Source organism: Budorcas taxicolor, chromosome 5 (genome assembly GCF_023091745.1).
Source record: "Budorcas taxicolor isolate Tak-1 chromosome 5, Takin1.1, whole genome shotgun sequence".
NCBI classification, from domain to species: Eukaryota; Metazoa; Chordata; class Mammalia; order Artiodactyla; family Bovidae; genus Budorcas; species Budorcas taxicolor.
In genome coordinates, this window is record NC_068914.1 from 77,215,698 (window position 1) to 77,238,835 (window position 23,138).

The following is a 23,138-nucleotide window of genomic DNA, read 5'->3' on the forward strand; positions in this document are numbered from 1 at the left end:
GAAAGAAAAAAATACAGGTGTGACCTTTAAATTCATAAAAAAAATCATGAGCCAGTATCCCATCACCCAGCGGCAACCCCTCATAAATGCTGCCGTATTTCAGGCCAGTCTTCGTTCTAGCCACACGTATAAATCCCATAGACACTACGTTTTGTGGCTACATTTTATACGCTATTCACTTTACACATTATGAATACTTTGTGATATAATCAACCTTTAAAAGTGAGATTTTAAAAAGTAATGATTTTATCTATTATTTTTGGCCGACCTGGGTCTTCACTGCTGTGCAGGCTTTTCTCTAGCTGCGGTGAGTGGAGGTTGCTCCCCAGTTGCAGTGTGTGGGTTTTCCATGCAGTGGCTTCTGTTGCTGTGGAGCACAGGCTCAGCAGTTCTGGCACATGCGCTCAGTTGCTCCTTGGCATGTGGGATCTTCCCGGACCAAGGACCAAACCCATGTCTCCTGCATTGGCAGGCAGATTCGTGACCACTGAGCCACCAGGGAAGCCCTGAAAATGAGAATTTATAGTGTGTCATCATAGTATTTTAGTGTAAACGTTTCTTACTGGTCGAGCAGTTAGGTGGTTATTCATTTTCCCCCATTTGAATTTCCCCAAAGCCACATCTGTCTTGTCACATGGCCCGGTGTCGCTTCCCAGCTCCCAGGTCTGGGGCTCCTATTTGGGTCATCATATCCAGGCGAGCCCCCAGCCTCAGGCCTCCCTTTGTTAGGCTCCAAGCTCTTGAGGTTATGGTCCTTGGGCCACATGAGGAAGGTCAGTGAGTCGGGAAGGCAGTAGTATGTGGCAGTTGTGTAGGTTGGGGCTGGGGGGTATGTGGGTGAGGTGCCCGAGGCTGCCTGGGTAAGGAGCTAGGGGTGTGTGTGCAGGCGCCAAGGGGTAGGACGGGGCATGGGGGACTGTGTGGGGTGTGTCTGGGGCTCCCCGGGGCCCTGACCCCTGAGCCCACTCCCCGCAGGGCTGGTCTATGACTCGGTGATGCTGAAGCACCAGTGCTCCTGCGGGGACAACAGCAGGCACCCGGAGCACGCGGGCCGTATCCAGAGCATCTGGTCCCGGCTGCTGGAACGGGGGCTCCGGAGCCAGTGTGAGGTGAGGAGGCAGGTGGGGGCTTTGGGGTTAGAGTGCGTGAGGGCTGTGGGAGGGAAGGAGCTAGGAGGGCCTGGAGCCAGTCTGGGTGGTGGGAATGGCAGGAGAGGGCTGCCCAAAGCAGAGGCTCAGGGGCTCTGTGGGTCCTTCCTCAGTCTCTCCGGGGCCGGAAGGCCTCCCTGGAGGAGCTGCAGTCGGTGCACTCTGAGCGGCACGTACTCCTCTACGGCACCAACCCGCTCAGCCGCCTCAAACTGGACAATGGGAAGCTGGCAGGTAGGGGCCCCCAGACTCCCCCCGCCCCACGCCACTGGCTCACCCAGCCCGAGCATCCTCCTGTGCTCTGGTCTTCGCGCCATGGAGCTCGTCCCTTCAGCATCCAGGCATCCCTGTGCTGCCCCTGGTTCCTCTGCTGCCCACCTCCACCCCTCCCTGCCAGCCCTTCCCAGCCCTCTTCTCAGGGACCCCCTGCTCCGGGCTGGGCCAGAGGCTGAGCGGGTTCAGTTCATGCACCTGGGCCTCTCCCTGCAGGCCTCCTGGCACAGCGGATGTTCGTGATGCTGCCTTGTGGCGGCGTTGGGGTAAGTGTGCAGGCTCTCCAGACCTCCTCCCTCCCAGTTCCCCCAGGCCCGGCCCCTGCCTGCTTGTTTCGGTGGTCCTGCCGGGCCCAGTGGGCCGGGGCTTTCCCCTAGTGCCCCCTCTGCCGGCTAGAAGCTCCTCGTTGGTGGGTGTGTCCTCCTGAGTGTAGAGCCCCTTGCCTTGCACTTCGAAGGCCTCTGGTGGAGGTTGAGGAGGCTGAGAGAGCAGGGCTGAGCCTGGGGCTTGGGCTCATCTCCCTCTGAGAGCACGCTGGCCTCCAGGCCACCCGGCCCGGGGCTGTGGGGTGCCTCTGGCATCCTTGGATGCCCTAGCTTTCCCTGCTCCTTCTCACTCTGCCTGGGGACTTCTGCCTCCTGGCAGTGCCCTTCCTCACTTCAAAATGTCCCCGTGGTGGTTTCCTGGCCGGGCATGTGGAGCAGGGGACAGAGGCCTAGTCCTGGAGGGATGGGAACTGTCTCTGGGAGGCTGTGTGGGAGCCGGTCAGCGCCCTGTTCACAACTTCCCATTTCTTGCCACTTTCTGATTTTTCCAACTGTTGTTGCTTCTGTTTTCTCCTCCCTCCTCTCCCTCTCTGTCTCTGTCTTTCTCTCTTTCTCCAGCCTCTTGCGACTCTCTCTGCCTTCCTCGCCTCTCTCGGTCCGCCTCGCCCTCCCCATCTCCCCATCACGCCCCCCGGCCCCTCCCTAGCCTTGAGGCCCAGGGACTGGGTTTGGGGGGCCTCCCAGCCTGGGCTAGGGGCCCTGAGTGGAAGACAGTGGTGCAGACGGCCCCTCGAGCTCCGACCATCCCGAGGGCCTGAGCAGAGTCAGCGGGGGCTTAAAACCCCCTCCAGGCCCAAACCCCAAGTCCCGCCCAGGTAACGCCATGCCCCCTCCTCTGACCGGGGGGGCAGGCGCGCTGCTACCAGCAGAGTGCTGGCCAGGTGCGGGCTGGTGATGTGGACTGAAGCTGGGAAGAAGCTGTGCTGGGACTGGGGGACACGGGAGGCCTTGCCTTTGGGCGGTGGGGCATGGGGGAGGCAGCCATCTGCCCAGCTCCCTGCCCCTGGGGTCCTAGCCATGGGGTGGGCACTGCCCCTGAGGCCCTGGCTCCTGTGGGAGGCCGTGGGTGAGGCGGTCCTTGACTCTGGCCCCCACAGGTGGACACCGACACCATCTGGAATGAGCTGCACTCCTCCAATGCGGCCCGCTGGGCTGCTGGCAGTGTCACCGACCTCGCCTTCAAAGTGGCCTCCCGTGAGCTAAAGGTAGGAGGCTTGAGTGGAGGGTGGATGACTCATGGAGGAAGGAGGCAGGGGACGGGCAGCAGGGAAGGCAGACCCAGCCCCCAGCATCGCGTTCCTGGAGATCACCACAGGGTTTCGGGAGGGACACCGAAAGCTCTGGGGACCCAGATGAGATCTGAATCCTAGGCTCACGTTACCTGCTGAGGAATCAAGTCACTGGGCCCCTGGTCCTGTGGTCTCTAAGAGAGGCAGGCCCATGCTCATGCGGGGTCAGTTAACATATTTGCTGTGTGACCGCAGGCAAGTCGTGGAGCCTCTCCAGGGCCCCGTGCACTGGCAGAGTGGCCTTTTGTGATGCTGAAGTTTTACACACTGGGCTGACACCCATGCTTGTTTGCCCTGGGCTTGGCACCTTATGCGAGCTTGTGTTGAGCCCCCTCTGTTTAGGAGCTCATGGCCCAAGTCTTGGCTCTGCTATCAGGCAACTTCGCACGAGTTATTAATATTAAATCCACCTGAGGCTCCAGGTTTCTCCTATCTGTAAACCAGATAATCACAATGTTTATCTTATGAAGATGTTATGAAGATTAGGTAACATTTACCTCAGAACGTTGTGCGAGTGAAATCCAGTGTTTACCCTGTGCTTAGCACAGTGGCAGGCACATAGATTTTGCCCAATATAATAGCTGTTATTACAAAGTGATAACAGCCAGGAGCCCCCAGGATGGGAGTTTCTGTGTTCACGGCCTGGGGGTCAGCAGAGGGCCCCTTGGTCAGTCACACTGTCTTGTAGTCCCTTCTCAGGGGAAGAGCCTGCGGCTGGGGGACGGCTTCATGGAGGTGTGGGGCAGACAGTTGGCTGTTTGGTTGACAAGCATTCTTTCTGTTTCCAGAATGGTTTTGCTGTGGTTCGGCCCCCAGGACACCATGCAGACCATTCCACAGCCATGTAAGGCCCGGGGAGGCCTAGATGGGCTGGAGTGGGGGGCAGGCCCTCACGGCCCTCCTGTTGGGGAGGGTCCTTGGTTGGCCCCTCCTTCCTGTTAGCCTTCTGGGGCTGGGCTGGAGACAGGTGGAGCGGGAGCGGGGGTGGCACGGGGAGGGAACGGGCTGGCACGACCTCTGTCTTTTCCTCTCAGGGGCTTCTGCTTCTTCAACTCAGTGGCCATCGCCTGCCGGCAGCTGCAACAGCAGGGCAAGGCCAGCAAGATACTCATTGTGGACTGGGTAGGTCCCAGCTCCTGGCCCCTGCAGGTCCGAGAGCCCTGTGGAAAGAGCCCTGAGCCTGGCGACCCGAGACGAGGCTTTGTGTCCCGCCTAGTTCTGCATTCGCCTTCCCGAGCCTCGGTTTCCCTGTGTGTAAACATGGGTGCAGAGAGTGCCCCCATCACGGGGCCTTTGGGAGGCCCGGAGGAGTTGGCCTGTGGGAAGGGCTGAGCCATAACCGGCTCCCACAGGGGAGGAGCCATCTGAATGCTAACTTTGGGCCTCTGTTGGCTTCCCTCTGTAGATCTGGTCACTTCTGCTTTTCCCCTGCAGGTAGTGAGAGTGCCAATAATAGCACATAACATCAGCCTCAGTTCAGTTCAGTCGCTCAGTCGTGTCCAACTCTTTGCAACCCCGTGAACCGCAGCACGCCAGGCCTCCCTGTCCATCACCAACTCCCGGAGTCCACCCAAACCCATGTCCATCGAGTCGGTGATGCCATCCAGCCATCTCATCCTCTGTCGTCCCCTTCTCCTCCTGCCCCCAATCTTTCCCAGCATCAGGGTCTTTTCCAATGAGTCAGCCCTTCTCATCCAGACACTGATGGTTTCACACATCACATATTTAATCCTGACTCTGCCCTGGTTTACAGATAAGGGAAGTCATCACAGAGGGGTTAGGTTAACCTGTACACAGCCGTACACCTTGTAAGCCCTGAGACCCGAGGCCCCTTAGCCCTGGAGCACCTGTGTTTGACCACTTCGTATTCACATCTACTTACGGGATATTCCAGCGCAGAGGGACCAGGCCACACTTGTGCGCATGCGCAGTCCACCTTCGCGGTCCCAGGCCAAGCAGGAGCCTGGGGGCGGTGCTCGGCCCTCCTCTGAGGATGGGGCTGGGCCTTGTTGTCCTAGCCCCTCTGTAATGGAATGTGGTTTCCATCGCTTGCATCACGCCCTGACCTTGAGCAAGACGCAGTAGTAAGGGTTCCTGATGTGTGACCCTGGACTTTTCCCTCTCCTGGCACTCACCCTCCCCCAACACGTACTCTCCCTCTGGCTCTGGCTGGCCTGCCCTCAGTGCAGCTCCTCCCCTTCCGGGCCTCATGTTATCATCACCCCCACCCAGCGTGTTATGTACATATCTGTACATAACGCGGGGAGACTGAGGCTTACAAAACACCCATGGGTCCCTTGACAGTTTAACTCTAGGAGCCCCCGTGTTCTCACCCCCAGGTCTAGACTCCCGACCTTCACAATGGTCACTGACCTGGAGACCTTTCCAGCCTGTCCTAGCCCCCATCTCTCTGCTTTCAGACCTGCCCTAATCCACTGCCCATCTCCCTCCACAGGACGTTCACCATGGCAACGGCACCCAGCAGACCTTCTACCAGGACCCCAATGTGCTGTACATCTCCCTTCATCGCCATGACGACGGCAACTTCTTCCCTGGCAGTGGGGCTGTGGATGAGGTAACCCCATCTTCCGGCCCGCTGACTCTCATGGGTAGCCCTCACTGTCTCTGTCACAGCTAGCTGTGTGATCCTGGGTAGGCTGCTGAGCCTCTCGGATCCTCCGTTTCTACATGTGGAAGTGAAGGGGCTGCATGAGCTGCTCTCGTAGCACTGACATCCAGGGGTTCTGCTCCCGGGACACTGCTCTCTTCACATCTCTCCTGCCTCTTGTGTTCCAGGTGGGAGCTGGCAGCGGTGAGGGCTTCAATGTCAACGTGGCCTGGGCTGGAGGTCTTGACCCCCCCATGGGGGATCCTGAGTACCTGGCTGCCTTCAGGTAAGCTCACCAGGGGCCCAGAGGAGGCCTCGCCCAGCAGGGCCCCCCTCTCTTCCCCTTTTCCAGCAGCACCAGCTTGGAGGTGATCGGGTGGCTTGTCAGCTCGTCCTCATCTAATCATTAGACATTATAAGCCAGCCCTGGAGTGGGCCTGTGGACTGAGACATAGGGAAAGGCATGGTTACGCTAGACTCTAGGGGCATCCAGTCCCTGTGGGGAGACAGGAAAACAGACTGAAAAGGTCAAGGCGTACTTTATAATGTCACACGCTACCGAGAGCCAGTGTTGAGCTGAGTGCAGGGAGACAGGCGGGGGCAGTGAGCAGCAGAGCTGCTATGTTAAGGCGAAGAAAGCTGCCTGGAGGAGATGGACTTTGCATAGGAGCCGAGAAGCCTAAACTGTGGAGGAGGAGGGAAAACAAGCAGGTGATATCCATATTGGGGTCGTTGCTTAAGCAAAGCCATTCTGTAAGGGGGACTTGGCTCAGGAGCTGTTGTGTATTTCTCTCTGGGGGTTCCTAGACTCCATTTGGAGAAAGGGAAGCCTGGAAATAGGTCTCTGTATACTTTTCTGGAGTATTCTTAATGAGAGTTAATTTTGTAGGAGCCCTGGGCTGGGGTTCCTGGCATCTGTGCATCCAGGGTCTTGAAGGACAGCAAAGTGGACCTAGGATTGGGTGAGGGATGAGCGGTGGAGGGAGGTAGCTGTGAGGAGCTGGCAGGTGCAAAGGATGAGCATGGATCTGGTGGCCCAGGACCTCAGAGGATCTGTTGCCCTGGTCAGCTCTTAGGCGGTGAGTGGTGAAGTGTGGCCGACACAGTCCTAAGCAGGTGGCAGCTGAGCGCTGAGTATTTCCGGTGTTGCCCTGAGGCTTTAGTAACCTGCCCTTTGCCTGTGGCCCTGCCCACCACTCCCCACCGAACACAGTGCACCGGCTCCTCTTTCATCCCCTCATCCTTGGCTCCTTCCTGCCTCTTGCCAGTTAAGAGCCCTGGGTGGCTGAGTCCTTAGGCTGTACCAGGGACATGGATGGTGGGCCAAGGTCGAGAAGCCAGAGGCATCCGCTCATCCTGCTGGGAGTCCTGAAAGTAGGGTGCTCCCCCATAGAGTTAGTGGGAGAGGACTGGCCCCAGGCAGGGCCCTCCACCTCTGCTGCCGGGCGGCCCTGCACAGCCTGTGAGCCCCCCTTCCCCGCACACAGGATAGTTGTGATGCCCATCGCCCGGGAGTTCTCTCCGGACCTGGTCCTGGTGTCGGCTGGGTTTGATGCTGCCGAGGGTCACCCGCCCCCACTGGGTGGCTACCATGTTTCTGCCAAGTGTAAGGAGGGCCCTGGCTAGGGGGGCGGCAAGGGCATGAAGGCTGGGCCGGGGGGGTGGGCAGCGCTGCCCAAGTCAACAGGGAGGTGACAGTGGCTGGCCCAGGGCCATGAGCATGAGACGAGGATCATGCACAGGCCAGGTCAGTTCATCGAGCAAGGCCTAAGTCACACCTGGGGACTCAAGTCCTGCAGACTGGAGGCTCGGTCACAGGACTTCTCCCACCCTGACTGTGTCCTTCCCAGGCTGGGCGGGGGTGGATGGGGAGGAGCAGAGTTCTCAGAACAGAGGGAGCCCACTCAGCAGTGCTGAGCCTGGAGGACAGGGAGGAATATGGTGTGTCTCAGCGGAAAAGACATGGGCTGGAGTCCCTACCCCGGGTTCGAGTCCTTGCCCTGTCACTTACTAGCCACCCTTAACCTCACTGAGCATTCAGTGAGGCACACTAATAAGATTTACAGGGGGTTCCATGTGAAAGCCATTGGTGAAGTAGAGATTTGTCCCCCGAGTCACTCTTTCTCAGGGAGGAGCCGAGCAGGGAAATAACAGAGGTAGAGAGGGCTTCCCCGCCCTGCCCCGGCCCCTCCTAACCCTCTCACCCACCATGCAGGCTTTGGGTACATGACACAGCAGCTCATGAGCTTGGCTGGAGGTGCGGTGGTGCTGGCCCTGGAGGGGGGCCATGACCTCACAGCCATCTGTGATGCCTCCGAGGCCTGCGTGGCTGCTCTTCTGGGCAACAAGGTGAGGTGCCCACCCTCGATCCGTGCAGCTGTGGGGCAGGCAGTCCAGTTTTCCCAGGAGCACCCCAAGGAGCAGGCAGTTGGGGCGCCTCCCTGGGGGCTTGCAGATGGGCAGGGTGGGGGTGGCCAGGCCTGGACTGAGGGGAACAGAGTGGATGCCTCTTCTCTGGGTCAGACCTCAGGTCAGCGTCCCCTGCCCCAGGCAGAGCCAGGAGCACATGCCTATCTGAGGCTGGAAAGCGAGGGCCCTGGGGTGGGGGAGAGCTGGGCCTGCGGGTCCCTGCGAGGCAGGCAACTGATGCATGCTTTCTTCTGTAGGTGGATCCCCTCTCAGAAGAAGGCTGGAAGCAGAAACCCAACCTCAATGCCATCCGCTCCCTGGAAGCTGTGATCCGAGTGCACAGTGAGTGTGGAGAGAGGACACTGCTGACCCCAGATTTGGGGAAAACTCGGGGGTCTGTTGCCCCCAGGGACCAGAGCCCCAGGTCTTCCAACCCCAGCCAGCCCAGGGGAGCTGCTGCTGCTTCGGAGTAGGCATTCTGTAAAGTACCCCATAGTAATGGGGGGCAGGTGCCCCCACAGGTGAATACCCTCAGAGGCTTCCAGATGGACCCAGCAGGGACCAGCAGACAGTGGGGACCAGGCAGGACTGGCTTCCCTTCCCCAGCTGCTGCCCTAGGCCAGGTCCCTGCCCCCAGCAGCACTCAGGCCTCGTTTGTGGAAGTGCTGGTTCCCACCCTGACCCTCAGTTCTGGCCACAGCATCTTAGGAACTCTACCTGCTTTGGGAGCTGTGTCCTAGGTTAACCCCACATTTGGAAAGCACTTTAAATTTTCAACTTCAGCTCAGCATCTGTGGAGCACTTTATATGCTACCCATGATCTGTGTAGAGTGAGTGTGTGTGTGTGTGTGTGTGTGTGTGTGTGTGTGTTAGTTGTTCAGTCGTGTCCAGTTGTTTGAGACTCCATGGACTGTAGCCCTCCATGGACTGTAGCCCTCCAGGCTCCTCTGCCCATGGAATTCTCCAGGCAAGAATACTGAAATGGGTTGCCATTTCCTCCTCCAAGGGATCTTCCTGACCTAGGGATCAAACCTGGGCCTTCTGCATTGCAGGAATATTCTTTACCGTCTGAGCCACTAGGGAAGCCCCATGACCTATGCTAGGGATACAAAAATGAATAAGCAGATTTCCCACATCTGGGCTCAGCACGGGGCCATGCATTGACACTGAAGGCGCTGCTGTGCTTGGCATGGAGCCCCACAGAGCTGGCCAGGCTCTGTGCTGGGCATGTTCCGTGGACATTCTTTCTCACAACAGTAGGCAAGATGGTCATGTCCATGCTCTAGATAGGGCAGTGGGAGCCCTGGGCAGATAAGTGACTTCCGACGGCCACACAGAGCGGCTGCAGTATCGGCTCAGCTCTCCCTCCTGTGTCCTTCCCACCTCCCCTGTCCTGTGCTTGGCTGAGCATTGAGGGGGACCCTGCGCTCCAGGAGGCTGGGACTCAGGGCTCTATGAGGTCACTGTGACGCAGACCCCATCCAGGGGAAAGAGGCCCAGATGGTGCTCACGGGAACCCTATACCCATGGGAAAGGGTCCGCCGTAGGGGTGGGGGAGTGGCCTGGGCTTTGTGAGGGCTCCTCACAGCACATTGAACCCTCACTTTCTCAGGGTTGTGGGGATCAAGTTGGGGAGGGTGTTGTGTGGAGGTGGAGGCAGCTGAGAACTGACCCCATGCTGCAGACACGCCTGCTACTCTGGGGCCCTTGGCCTGAGATGTGCAGCCTCAGTGCCAGTCTAGGACACGTGGCTGGCAGGTGGGGGGCCTCGTATCCCTGACGCTTCTGAATCAGCTTCTTGCCCAGGTGAATACTGGGGCTGCATGCAGCGCCTGGCCTCCCGTCCAGACTCCTGGGTGCACAGGGTGCCAGGGGCCGATGCAGAAGAAGTGGAGGCAGTGACGGCGTTGGCATCCCTCTCCGTGGGCATCCTGGCTGAAGAGCGGTAAGAGCCTGGGCTGACGGCCCCTCCCCTGCAGGGATCCCCCCAGGTCCCAGCATAGCCACTCCAGGCTTCTCAGGAAGCTGGGCCCCAGTGCTTCCTGCAGCCCCAGGCCCTCTGGCAGCACCAGCCTTGTCCCTCTCCCAGGACCTCAGGGCAGCTGGTGGAGGAGGAGGAACCCATGAATCTCTGAGGCTCCAGAACGGATCTGCCACCCGCTGCGCCCCGCCCCACCCCACCCCGTGGACCTGGTTCTCCTCCAACTTCTGGCAGCAGTACCGGTTCCCGGGGTCTTCAGAGATCCTTCGGGCAGGTAGTCGGGGCCAGAGAACAGCCTTGACAGTCACCCCAAGGACCCCGAGAAGGCCCGGGGTCTAGGACAGGGACCAGAGGACCTTGGAGGAGGCAGGCTGCGCAGCCAGCCGGGCCCTGGTAGGCCTCTCCCCAAAGCAGAGTCTACCCCTCTGGGTCCCGGCCCCTAGCTGGGCCCGGCTCCTCAGGACTGCACAGAGGAGGACTGGCTCAGCTGGGCCCAGCCCGTAACCACTATTCTAGGCTCTGTAGACCCCGGACTTTGCACACAGCCCCAGGCTTCACACAGAAATGTGAACGTGGCCTCTGCCGGAGAGGCCCTTCCTAGGCTCTGGGGGCTGGAGTCGGGGGAGGATGGTTAGGAGGAACCGAGGGGTCCCGTGTCCCTGGGTGCAGGGGAGCTCCTCCTCTCCTGCTCCCTCAGATGACTCTGGAAGCTTCCTCCCCATCATGGGGCAGTGAGGCAAAACCCCCTCTGAGAGCAGGCACGGCAGGCCTCCCATCTGGCCCCTGCCCCTGTCAGAGGACTCCCTGCGTCGACCATCTCAGTGCCCTGGTGGAGCAGACAGGTGCTCTTGGAGTTCGTGCTTCCTGATCCAATGGTGCCAAACCCTCATCTCTCCTCAGAAGCACAGCGTGACCCCCCCAGGGCTCCCTCAGTCACCATGCCCCTCTGTGAGCCTTCTCTCTTTCTGGGGTCTCCTAGACCCCAGCTGACTTTTGCCCTACATAGGACTAGCTTGGCTGAGGGGAGAGTGGATGGAAGACATGGGGGAGGGGGAGGCTACCCTGGCACAGTCTTCGAGGCTTCTGGGGTTGAGGCCTGGGGCCAGGAAGGAAAGTATTTGTGTGTGTGTGTGTGTGTGTGTGTGCGTGCGTGCGTGCGTGCGTGCACGCGTGCATGCACGCGTGTACGAGTGAAAGAGTAAGAGGGAGTGTGTGTGTGTGCAAGCGCGCGTGTCTTCCCCAGGACCACTATACCCTGTGTATGTATGCATGTTTTTGTAAAAAAGAAAAAAATGGAAAAAAATCTGAACAATAAATGTTTTATTTGCTTTAAAGGTGCATGTGAAAGGGCCTCCGGGGGATGAGGGGAGGGGAGTGGGCCTACAGCTATACAACAGTTTATACCTGATTTGATGTGGAAGAGAAGGGACTGTTGGGCTGGGAGGCAGCTCCCTCCAGCTCCTTGATCTGTGGCAGCTGCCTTGCAGGAAGAATCTATCCTGAACCCACCCTGGCTGTCCCCGCCTGCCCCACCTCTGGGTAACAGTGAGGCGGCAGCTCTGGGTCCACAGACAGAGGACCGGTTAAGGGGTGGGGGACATGGAGGCCTGCAGACCCACTCACTCGGGCTTCCCTATAGAGTCTCAGTCCCAACCGGGACTGGTAAGTCATGTCAGGTAAGTCACATCACCTCCTGGGGCCTCTGTTTATCAGCTGAAGTCTCCTGAAATAGACACTGTTGGGTTCCGGCCTGCTCTGATGTACCTTGACTCTTTAAGCATCTACTGAGCCTAGAAGAGAGAACGGTGAGACGACAGGACTGGGCACGCTCACCCACTGTGAGGTGCTGGGGCTGCCGGCGCCTGTCTTTACAGTTCTGAGATGGCCAGGCTTCTTCAGGCAGCAGAAGCAGCAGCCTCATTAGCTAGGATCTGGCCCCAAGTCTTCAGAGCCTGGAGAACACAAGGAAAGCATGTCCATCCTTCTGTCCCGGCCTCTTGGGCGACAGGCACTCAGTCCCATAGGCATTGCTGAAGCTGTGCCCGGGGGCATTCTCACCCTGGCTGGGGGTATGCTGAGGGGGCTGGAGGAGGAGTGCTGGCCTTGGGGTTCCCCCATGGGGAGTCCTTCAAGTGGGACCAGAGGGAGAGAACTTCCTCTGTTACGGAAATGGCTTAATGAGACAACTGGAGAGCCCTCCCATCCCCACCCTTCCCACCCACTGCTCCCACAGTCCACCCAGCAAGAAAGCACTGGAGGCTGGCTGATATGAATGGCTGCTGTGCTTCTGCTGAAGTGACAGTGACACAGATAAGGCAGAGAGCCGAGGGGCAGGACACGTCGGGTAGGAAAGGGGTGGACCGTGCAAAATGGCAGCCGAAGAAAAGACTGATGTAGCCCCTTCCCCCCGGGTGTGGTGAGCCCTTGGGCCAGTGTACAGGTAGTAAAGGACAGATTTTGTCCTTCGGAAGGGAGATTTTGAAAGATAAAAAGCTCTCATGAAGGGCAGCTGGCAGGGGCGGTACTAGGGCACGTCTGGGGGCTGCGGTGACTCGGGTGCCAGGAGGAGCAGGTGTGAGAAGACTGGAAATGTTGGGCTATAGAAGCCTCATTTGAGAGTTGCTTCTAGCCCAATCTGTGCTGCCCCCTTCCCCAAAGCCCTTTGTGGGGCAGGAGCACCTCCCCCAAGACCATGAGTCTGGCCTCATTTGGGGCTTCCTGCTCTGATGTGCGTTGTGAAAGGGCAACGGCTCTAGCACAATCTTGGAGCCACCGCTGTGGGAACAGGGTGGGGAGAGGGATGCTGAACTCCCCGCAGGTCCCCAGGCCTTGGGAAAAGAGCCAATCACCCACCCCTGGGACCAATGAGTTCAACTACCTGACACTTGGGGGACACAAGGATGGGGGTGCTGGGGTAGGGGGTTGAGAAGCCTTTACTAGAGATCCCTTATTTGACCTGACCTCCCCAGGGTCCCACCCTGCCTGAGGGAGAGGGCCCAGGGCAGCAGAGACCATACTGCCTGCCCCTGGGCCCCAGGCACGGCCCCCACTGCCTCCACTGTTGCCCTGGCCTGCTTACAAAGACTGCCCACCGAGTGCTAAGAAAATAGATCCACATTTTAAAGGTCTAAAGCTGCCCTCCAGCCAGGCTGATGAGCAACATGGCGGGGCCCCTCCCCACAGCACCCAGGGCTCCCCCAAAGGGGACAGGACAGCTTCACAAACACCATCCGTCCTCCTGCTGTAGATTTTCCGCCTCAGTTCCAGGGTTCCCAGGGGGTGTACAAGTCCGCCTGATGTCTCAGAGGCTGAGTCCAGGTCCTGAGGACCGTCAGGGTGCAGAGCCCTCATCCCGTGGGGTCAGAAATCGCTGAGGATGCTAATGTCAGCAAAGTCAGCCCGGTAGCGGTGGGCGTAGAGGCTAAGCAGGAAGGCCCACTTGAAGGAAATGAAGCTCCAGACACAAGAGAGGTAGTAGCTGTTGGGGTCTGTGAGGCCTGCAGGGCAGAAGAATCCGACTGTGACTCCAAAGGACCTTGCCCTTGACCCCTAGCCACCATGCCACAAGCCCCGGGCCATTCTTCCCCAGTCTCCAACAGAGGCTAAACCGATCCAGTGGAGAGATTAGGTGTAATAGAGGTTCCGGAGCGTTCAGAGTTTGCTAGCAGGAAGCAGTGGGGATGCAGTTAGGTCAGGGCTGGCTAATCACAGGTCTGTATCATCATCCACCCTGCTATTGTGACACTGACCTTAGACCTCTACCTTCCAATCTGCTTCAGCATCGGAGCGGGCAGGAAGGGCCTTTGGCTACTTGCTTACTGCAGCCACCAGGGGGCGCTCCCATCCCGGAGCTGGGCAGGAGACTTAAAGGTGCTGCTAACCGCGCACTCCTGGATGCTGACTGCAGCTCACACTTCCCCCCTTCTAACCCAGATGTTGGGCGGGGGGCGGGCGGGGGTGGGGGGAGTCCATTCTCCGCACTTTAACAATGAGAAAACCTCGGTACGGGGAAGTTAAGAGATCTGCCCAGTCCTGTGGGCATAAACGTTGGACGTAGCAAGGTAATCTGGGGTCTGCTGAGCGCCCCACCCAGCGGCCCAACCCATACTCTCTCTGCCCCGGCGGAAGCCCTTACTCTGGTGTCCAGTGATGGCCAGCACCAGGAAGGTGCAGAACGTGGCGACGGAGACAGCCGAGAAGAGCACGCCCACGAAGAAGAAGCCGCGCAGCCCCTTGAGCCACGTCCTCCAGTAATCCTGCATGTACATCACGTGTGTCACCAGCACCCACAGCGCCAGCACACCTGCCGGGGAGAGACCGAAAGAGGCTCAGGCAGGGCCCTTTCGTCCCCACATGCCGACCCCCAGGGCCTGCGGGTCCCCCCAGACCAGACTGTTCTCACAAAAAAGCAGTAAGGCAGGAGGGGCCTTTTCTCTGTCCCTGTGGAGCGGAGTTTGCTGGAGTCCACAGCGGCCTGTGATGTAAAGAGGACACGGATGCAAAAGCAGCTGAGTCTGGCTGCCTTCCAGTAAGCCAGACATTAAAGAGATTTGCAAAAATATGAAACCATGTCATTCTTCTCCTTAGTTTTTTGTTTGTTTTGGAAAACCTGAATATTTCTTACCAAAAAAATGTTACTTATCACAATGTTATTTTTAGTATTATAGTTTAAAATGGTTAAAAAATTTTAATTCCTCAGTATTAATTTCTAATACAGTATTATTGATAGATATAACCCACATCAACAAAATTCCCTTGGGATTTACCCATATTTTAAGAGCATAAAGGGGTCCTGAAGTCAGAAAGTTAGAGGACCACTGCAGTCAAACCTGCTTTCCAAGGACTCCCTACTACCCAACCTGGGGGCCACAGATGTGGGGGCATTGCTCCCACCCTGGTGCCCCTCCTGGGCTTCCCAGGTGGCTCAGCGGCAAAGAATCTGCCTGCGAGGTAGGAGACCAACGTTTGATCCCTGGGTCGAGAAGATCCCCTGGAAAAGGGAATGGCAACCTACTTCAGTATCCTTGCCTGGAGAATCCCATGGACAGAGGAGCTTGATGGGCCAAAGTCCATAGGGTCACAAACAGTGAGACATGACTGAGTGGCTAGCACTTCTGATGCTCCTGTTCCCCCATCTTCAGAGGCCACCACCACCACCACATTGAAAGGCTAATCGCGTGGGCAGTGGGGCCCTTCCCAAACTCCATGTATTGGTTTTATGGGTTGGGGAGGCCTAGTGGTAAAACCCCCAGGACCACCCAGTGCCCCAGTGGCCTTCTTCTTGCTCTTGGCCAGACTCCATTTTATTATTTGGCTGTGCCATGTGGCATTCAGGCCTGTAGTTCCCTGACCAGGGATCAGACCCCGGCAGTGGAAGCGTGGTGTCTTCATCACTGGACTGCCGGGGAAATCCCCTGATGCCTCCATTTCCCAAGTTGTTTGCTGAAACGGCAGGCTAGTTGCCCCCAGCCAGTCCTAGGTTTGCCCTCTGGGCCTGGCTGGGCTCTTCCCCTCCAATGCCAGCTGCCAGTCAGCCAATACAATGAGTGCCCTCTGTGCCAGGCGCTGCCTGCCACTGCAGCCCAAAGAGAGAAGCAAATATTAATTCCACTGGCAAAGGTCTGGGGCAGAGCTGCAGGGTCCCGACAAGTGAGGAATGAGGAATGAGGCAGAGTCAGCTGTGTGGAGGTTGCTGTATCCTGAGAGTCAGGAGGCTTTTCAGAAAGTGAGCCGCACACACTACATGCAGAGGGGCACTGGAAGGCTGGGGAAAGCGGTGGTCAGCTCTGGCAGGGGAAAGAGGGAGGGGACGCAGATAGGGAGATCTGAGTGGGGGAGAGTGCTTTGACTGAATCTACGATATTTAAGGGAGTTCGCTAAATTGTCTATCCCTTTTTATGTGCCTGAAATATTTCATAATATTTTTTAAAGTTGGGGGAAAATAAGAAGGTAGAGGGGGAGTTATCACAGATCTCTACTCTGGGAACCACCTCAGAAGCTGTCACAATTTAGGCAGCCTGGCAAGGGACAGAGAACCACGAGACTGCCAGCCAGGAAGCCTGGGCTTGGCACTGCGGGGCTGCTTGTGACTCTCAGAGCCTCCACATCTGAAAGAAGGGACGCCCGAAGGTCCCACCAACCTGGAAACTGGGTGACACAAGGCTCCCCGCTAATGAGGACTCACCTCCGCTGACACCTGAGGCTTCCTCTCCCACGATGTTTGACCCACGCTCTCCCAGCTCGGCCCCTGCTCAACCCCCACCTCCCTCAGGGGTTAGGGGCCTGGAATGTGGCCCTAGAGTCAGGTCGAGCCAGGACAAGCATGTCCTCATCCCTGCCTAGGCAGGAAGCGGGTCCAGGCCAGAGAAGGACAGAATACCAACCCCCCGGCTTCTGCATACATCTTCCATGATCTGAATGGATGCTGTGCTAGTCACCCTTCCCAGAAGTCTTTCCCAATCATCTCACGTGCATCCTAAGTGTTCACTGGGGGAGCTGTTTGATTTCTTAAAGGGCCCTAGGAAGGAAGGATATTGTCACCATGCACATCCAAGGAGCCATCAGATGGGCACCTCTGTCACAGCTCCACTTGCCCTCTGTCACAGCTCCACTTGCCCTCTGTCACCTCACTGTGCCATGGAGGGGCTGAAATAGATGGCTCTCTGATGTTTTACACTTAAAGATTCTGGAAGCCAGCTTAGGGGAAAAATAAGGAGGTCAGAGCGATTCCCCTGTGACTCAGCAATTTCTGGGTTAGGAAATGCTGAAATAAGGGCCTGTGAGATGCCCTCTCTTAGCCCACTAGCTGCGCTCCAGCGGTGCCTCCCAAACACCCATGTATCCACCCCCACATCCACCCATGTAGCAAAAAGGGCTGAGCAGGAGGAAAAGGAAGACGACCATTTGGGGTGTTCCAGATCCCAGCTCTCCGTTAATAAGCAGGCACAACCTGCCCCCACCTCTCACTTCCCCTGCTCACAGGCCTGGCCTCCAGATAAACACCAGCCACATCTGGAAGCAGGCCCATCCCCATTCACCCTGGTTACTGCCTCTGCCCATAGAAGAGGGACCAGCCCTAACTCCACCCAGGTGGTCAGTGAGGCAGCAAGAGCCCCCAGGGTCCCTCCCTCGCCTCAGCCCTGCTCCCTTCCCTGGGACACTGACTGCAGGAAGCCTGGTCTGCATGACTCAGGGCAGAGCGGAGAGTTTCCCAGGTCCACCCAGCTGCGTGTCCATGCCAGACCTCACTCCTTGCTCCAGCCCACCTGCCTCAAGGAGTAGGGCCCTGCTTGGCTCGGGGCATTAAAGGCACACAGCTAGTCAGTGAAAGAACCCCCAGCGGCTGGGTTACAGGTGAGGAGCCAGGAGGAGCCCAGGGGGGCCCACAGGGAAACGCAGACGAGTGAGCCACTGAAGCTGGGGCCCACTCTGTTGCCCCACCCCTCCCCCAGCCCTGCTTCTCTCACTCACAGCTCACGGGAAGAGCCCAGAGCCCACTAGACACCCAGCCAAGCTTTCCAATCTTACTCTCTGTTTCGGTCTACTAGACCTAGAGTCCGTCTTCTTCCCAAGGGTTCCCAAGCAAAACCATTTCTCCAGCTTCTCCTCCAAGCCACTTCTTCCCAGACAACCACCAGGATCGGGGAGAGTGGGTCTCCACCCAGGCACATTTTCCCAGGGGCTCCAGGAAACCAGCACTCCCCAGCAGCCCCACCTGGCACACAGGGGAAGGAGTGCACTGGGGCTGCCCTCCGGTGACTCGGCAGTTTCTGAAAATGCCGAGTCAGAAGTGGGGTGCGCACAAATCTGCTGATGATTCACCCCCAAAAGAGGAAGAGGCTGACTGGCTGCAACACTCTCAGCACCCTTTCACATGGAGCGGGCGTGTGGCCCTCACTGCCCCTCCCCCCCACCTGCCACGCTGCTACCACGAGGGCCACAACCACGGCAGCCACTACCACCGTCACTGGGCATCTTGGGTTCTGCCGTGGCTGGCAGGGAGGTGCCAGGATCCTGCCTCAGCTGTTGCTGCCCTCACACCTCTCCCCGCAGGAGCTCCATAGCTGGCCTGTCTCGGAGGCTAAGGGAGGTCTTCAGGGAGGGATAGAAGGCAGGACTGGGTCAGAGGGAAACCCTGGGACTCCCCAGGGCTGCCACCCAACAGGAAGCTGCAAGATGGGTGATTCAGGGAGAGGACAGACAGCTGTTACATTCTAGACCTGAATGGGGGCCTCACACAGCACGCCTGTCGGCAGCATCTCCTCCCATTCCTAACAGAAGAGGAAACTGAGCCCAGGAGGCATCGATGTGCTGCGGTCACACGGCTCGGTGGGGCTCACTCCATCAGGTCAGACTCCACACACCCAGCTCGGATTCCAGGGGTGGCCCTTCCTCCTCACCCCCAAGCAGCCCCCTCCTGTCAGGTCTCATCAGGGCAACCCCTGGGCCTCGCCTGAGGAGTCACCCCGCCATCCAGAGGGGAAAGCAGCAGGGTCGAGGGAAATGGGAATACTCTGCAAGGACAAGAGAACCAGGAGGAACATGGCAGGCAGGGGAGAGCGGGGTGCAGAGCGGAAAGGGGCCAGGGGTCCTTAGATAACTGAGCAGAGGTGGGCAGGCTGGCCCCCAGGAGGACAGGAACCCACAGGTGGGGAATCCAGGCGGGCATGAGGAGCAGCCCAGCAGGGCACCCACTCACCCTTCCTTGGAGACCCCCAGTGCTCGGCTTGGCATTGCTTAGGCTGCGGTAACCTGTGCCTCTCTTACAAGGCAGAAACCCCACCTCCGTTCCTCCTCTATCCAGACAGTAGTCAGTAAGCTTCAGGGCAATGAGCAAATCTAGTTATTTTTAGTTAGTCCATTTAGGGCTCTTTTGGCAGAGTTTAGTTACCAATAAGATCATCCTAATGTAGAAGCATTATCCTCACATGTACTTTTTTCCCAGAGTGCTTTCCCACACATATTATTTCATGGAGCTGTGTAACCCTGGGTAAGCTATTTATTTACACTAAGCCTCAGTTTAAGCCTGACCTGTAAAATGGACACAGGAATAATGCCTAACTAATTAAGGATTAAATGAGATGACGGAAGCAGTTTGCTTAACAGGGTGCCCGACATATAGAAAGCGCTAAAAAAAAAAAAAAAAAGGTGAGCAAGTAGGAAAAATATGTTTCTTCTTCTCACCACCTCTACAACATAGACAGGTTAAGAACATGCCCAAAGAGGCAGAGCGAGCACAGAGCGTTGGTAAGCACGGGACCTCCACCAGCGCGCTGACGTTCTCAACACCAGTGCTAGCCTCCTCTGCCCTACCGGGGGCACAGAAGGAGAGGCTGGCGGCGTTTAACGGACCTTGGCCCAGGAGCCACAGCAGAAGGGTGGCACAGAGAGACCGACGTGGTGGAAAGAAAACGTCAGTTTCCCTCAGACCCGTAGCGCAGCCCTGAGTCCCCGCTGAGGACTCTGCCGGGGCTGGGCTCCACCCTGGAAGGAGGCAGCCGGGCTTCCCCGAGAAACCCAGCCCTCCTTTCCACTGACTCCCTCTCCGCGCTCACCCAGCCTCCAGGGAAGAGGCGCGGATCCCCCAGAACAAGTGCCTGTGTGTTTGGGTGTCTTCACACCTGGCCGCCCATAGGAGGTGGCGAGGGCAGCGGGCGCACAGGGGCGCTGTCACCGAGGCACAGGGTGGAGAGCGGACGGGCTAACCTGGGGGCTGCGGGGCTGGTGAAAACGGCAGAGGCGGGACATCGGGGCCCCGGGCTTGGGGCGGGCATTGGGTCCCCGAGGCCCCCTAGGGATGCCCAGAAGCCCTGGCCCACGCGGGGCCTGCTCTGCCCACGGCCAGTCTTGAGTAAACACGCCACCCACTCCCCGGGGAAGCGCCGCCCGGGAGGAGCTTCCCGGAGCAGCCGCCGGCGCCTCCCCGCAGCCGGGCGCCCGAGCCGCGGGAGCCGGACCCCAGCGCCCCCCGCGCGCCCCGGGGTACCTGCGAGCCCCCCCATGGCCGCGGTGCCCGGCTGTCTGTAGACCACCGTCCAGACGAGGAAGATGGAGAAGCCGGCCACGGAGCTGAGACCCGAGTAGGCGGCGCGAAGGCCGAGCTGCAGGCGGGACGGGGCCATGGGGCTGCGGGCTGCGGGCGCCGGGCGCGGAGGGCGAGCGCGGCCGCTGGTCACAGGTGCAAGGCCGGGAGCCGGAGCGGGGAGCCGGGAGCCGAGCCGGAGCCGCCGGCCGCCCGCGCTCCGCCCCCGGCCCGCCCCCTGCGCCGCCGGCACAGCGCCCTCCCCGGCCGGAGGCCGCCCGCGCCCGGAACCACCGCGGCGAGCGCGTCCTGGGCTTGCCTGCAGTCTGCGGCCCGCATCTCTTGGGGATGCCGCCTAAAAGGGCAGGTTCCGGGGCTCGTCGTCTGAGCTACCGTATCGGGATATTTAGGCCTTGGCGGGGCCCGGAAACACTCAGCTCTACAAACTAGCTGCGGTGTTTGCCTTTAAAATTTATCACGTTCTCGTTTAAAATGTAAGATGTAAATTTCTCGTTAAAAATCAATTATAAAAAATTAAGATATAGGAAATTATACGGCGAATATGATTGCTTTCGCGCCTATCTGTCCATCAGGTTCCCTCCTCAGGCGTTAAGCAGTCTCAGCAGATGCTTCTCTCGGAACCCTTCCGGTCTTCCTTCCCGTCAAGGACAGCTCCTTTCTTTTATCTCCACAAGCGTATCCCTCCCACCCCAAATCTACCCGAACGCCACTTCCATCAGAGTCAGACAAACCCAAGAAGAGACTGGAATCTGTATCAGATGTATACTGAGCTACGGCTGCGGGCCCAGTGCCGTGCTGGGGGCCCGCAGAGAAGACCAGAATGTAGCCCACGGAGCCCTCAAACATTTATAATATAGTGGAGGAGGCTCATCGCATACTGGCAAGAAGTGAGTATCCAATATACCTTGTATTTATTTCTTTTCCCTGCTGTAGCAAATTACCACAGATCTAGTGGCTTCAAACAACACACATTTATTATCTCACAGTTCCATAGGTCAGGTGTCCAAAAATGGAACTCAGAGGGCTAAAGTCTAGGGGAGGGCAGGGCAGCCTTCCTTTTGGAGGCATGAGGGGGAAAAGCTGTTTTCTTGCATTTTTCAGCTTCTAGAGCTGCCCACAGCCCTTGATTCCTGAGTGTCTTCAAAGCCAACTCCATCTTCAAAGCCAACAATCACACCACCTCGACCTCTGTTTCTGTCCTTACATCTTCTTTTCTCTCACTAACTCTGCTGCCTCCTTCTTTTCCCTAATTAGGACCCTTGTGATTAAAAACCTGGATAATCCAAAGTAATTTCCCCATTAAGATCCTTAACTTAATCGCACCAGCAAAATCCCTTTGGCATGTGAAGTAATAAATTCACAAATTCTGGGGATCAGGACACTGACATCTTGGTGGCCCATTATTCAACTATCACATCTCTCTGGAATGTCATCTCCATGAACAGCATCTGTGCCTCTTTCATTCACACCAACACATAAAAGAGTTTCCAACATTTCAAATCCCCTTGGTAAACATTTGTTGAGTGGATGAATGTGAGTGAATGAAGGTAAGAATTAAATAACAATAAAGGAGATCATATACAAGAACTCTAGTCAGGACATGATTAGTTGCCAAGTGAATGATGTAAACCACATTTGCCTCACTTTTTTTTTTTGGCTGCACTGGACCTTTATTGCTTTTTCACAGGCTTTCTCTAGCTGCAGCAAGTGGGGGCTACTCTTCCTTGGGGTGCAGGGGCTTCTCATTGTGGTGGCTTCTCTTGTGGAGCACAAGAGAAGAAGGCTCTAGCGTGCCAGCTCAGTAGTTGTGGCCGGGGCTTAGTTGCTCCAAGGCATGTGCGGTCTTCCTGAGACCAGGGATCTAACCTGAGTCCCCTGCATTGACAGGCAGATTCTTATCCTCTGAGCTACAAAGGAAATATTTGCTTCACTTCTGAATAGCCTGGGGAGCTTCTTTAAAAAAAAAAAAAAAAATGACCCCAGAATCCACCCCTGCCTTATTAAGTTTGAATCTTGGAAGTATATATATTTTTAATGAGAAGTGATTTCAATTTGGTGAGCTCGGTGTCCAGCCCTCCTTTGGGAGCTGCTGATGGAGGGAGTCACTGCTGGCTGTTCCGAGGAGGGAGCAGGCCCTGTGGTCCAGAGTGCACTGCCGTGGATGACGTCAGAGCTGGCCCGTGGGGTAGCACTCCATGCGGTGGGAGCAGCCTGGGGGACAGCCCAGCAGGAAGAAATAATGTGGCAGGTTTGGGAACCTGTAAGTAGTTTGTGGTCTGTGGGTGATGTAAAGGGTTTTGAGGTTGGAATTATTCTGAACGAAAATGGCCTTGCTTGCTCTTCTTAGAAGGTTTCCCCCTCTCTGTGGAGCCAGGGGAGGGAAGTAACAGTTCTGTGTTTAAGAAATGTGGCCAGGGTAATAGTGTGAGGATGAACTTCCTTTGAAAAGAGCAGAAAGCAGAGAGGCCATTCAAATCCTTCGTCTCCCTATGCTTTGGTTGTCCCATCTGTAAAATGCAGGCAGCTGTGTTGTTCGCTTCAAAGTATTTTGTGACGAGTCAGTGCTTAGAAGAGTAACTAGAATGCAGTAGGTGCTTCTTAAACGCCAGCGAGTATGGTTAGTAGCAGCGGAAAGGCTGTGAGGACAAGAGATGGTGAGGGGAGAATGAAAGGTGGTTCAGGCTGTCAGCGAGAATGGGGAAGAGGGAACTGATTCAAGAAATATTTATGCTATTTGAACCGTAAGGTCAGGTAGCAATTAACTAGCTGGGCAGATAGAAAGGAGGAGAGCAAAAATATTTATGAATGCACATGTCAGGACTAATGGAGAGGAGTGAACAAACTCGTTACACTGGAGAGTGAGGTTGTGCAAGAAAATAATGAGAGATCATTATGTAACAGTAGCTTGGGCCCAGGATATAACACAAGAAGGTTAAAAGCAGGCTGAAACTTTGGCTTAACTGTGAAAGCAACAAGGAGCTGTTGAAGAATTTCATGCTCAGATGCGGTTACCACTTACTATGTCACATAAGTAGGTTTCCCCTAACTCAGGAGAACTTTCT

The 23,138-nt window shown here is 57.2% G+C and overlaps 2 protein-coding genes across 5 annotated transcripts in view; one reads left to right on the forward strand and one right to left on the reverse strand.

Moving 5' to 3' along the window:
- HDAC7 (histone deacetylase 7) overlaps positions 1-11,380 on the forward strand; it is a 37,227-nt gene extending 25,847 nt beyond the window's left edge. For 2 of the 4 annotated variants that reach the window (XM_052641115.1, XM_052641118.1), the window contains 13 exons: positions 976-1,109; positions 1,262-1,382; positions 1,638-1,687; positions 2,845-2,952; positions 3,825-3,880; positions 4,071-4,158; positions 5,492-5,611; positions 5,833-5,930; positions 7,132-7,250; positions 7,860-7,993; positions 8,311-8,395; positions 9,848-9,998; positions 10,143-11,380. In XM_052641115.1, coding sequence (XP_052497075.1) covers positions 976-1,109; positions 1,262-1,382; positions 1,638-1,687; positions 2,845-2,952; positions 3,825-3,880; positions 4,071-4,158; positions 5,492-5,611; positions 5,833-5,930; positions 7,132-7,250; positions 7,860-7,993; positions 8,311-8,395; positions 9,848-9,998; positions 10,143-10,188 — 1,310 coding nt within the window. In that variant the 3' untranslated portion in view covers positions 10,189-11,380. The remainder of the gene's footprint in view (positions 1-975; positions 1,110-1,261; positions 1,383-1,637; positions 1,688-2,844; positions 2,953-3,824; positions 3,881-4,070; positions 4,159-5,491; positions 5,612-5,832; positions 5,931-7,131; positions 7,251-7,859; positions 7,994-8,310; positions 8,396-9,847; positions 9,999-10,142) is intronic. The other 2 variants (XM_052641116.1, XM_052641119.1) reach the window with 1 other exon arrangement.
- On the reverse strand, positions 11,344-20,227 carry SLC48A1 (solute carrier family 48 member 1). The gene is made up of 3 exons (XM_052641120.1): positions 20,020-20,227; positions 14,170-14,337; positions 11,344-13,531 (listed from the first exon to the last, which is right to left on the reverse strand). Exons 1-3 carry the CDS (start codon positions 20,153-20,155, stop codon positions 13,395-13,397), a joined length of 441 nt encoding a protein of 146 aa, XP_052497080.1. The 5' UTR covers positions 20,156-20,227; the 3' UTR covers positions 11,344-13,394.
- Between the last annotated feature and the right edge of the window lie 2,911 nt (positions 20,228-23,138).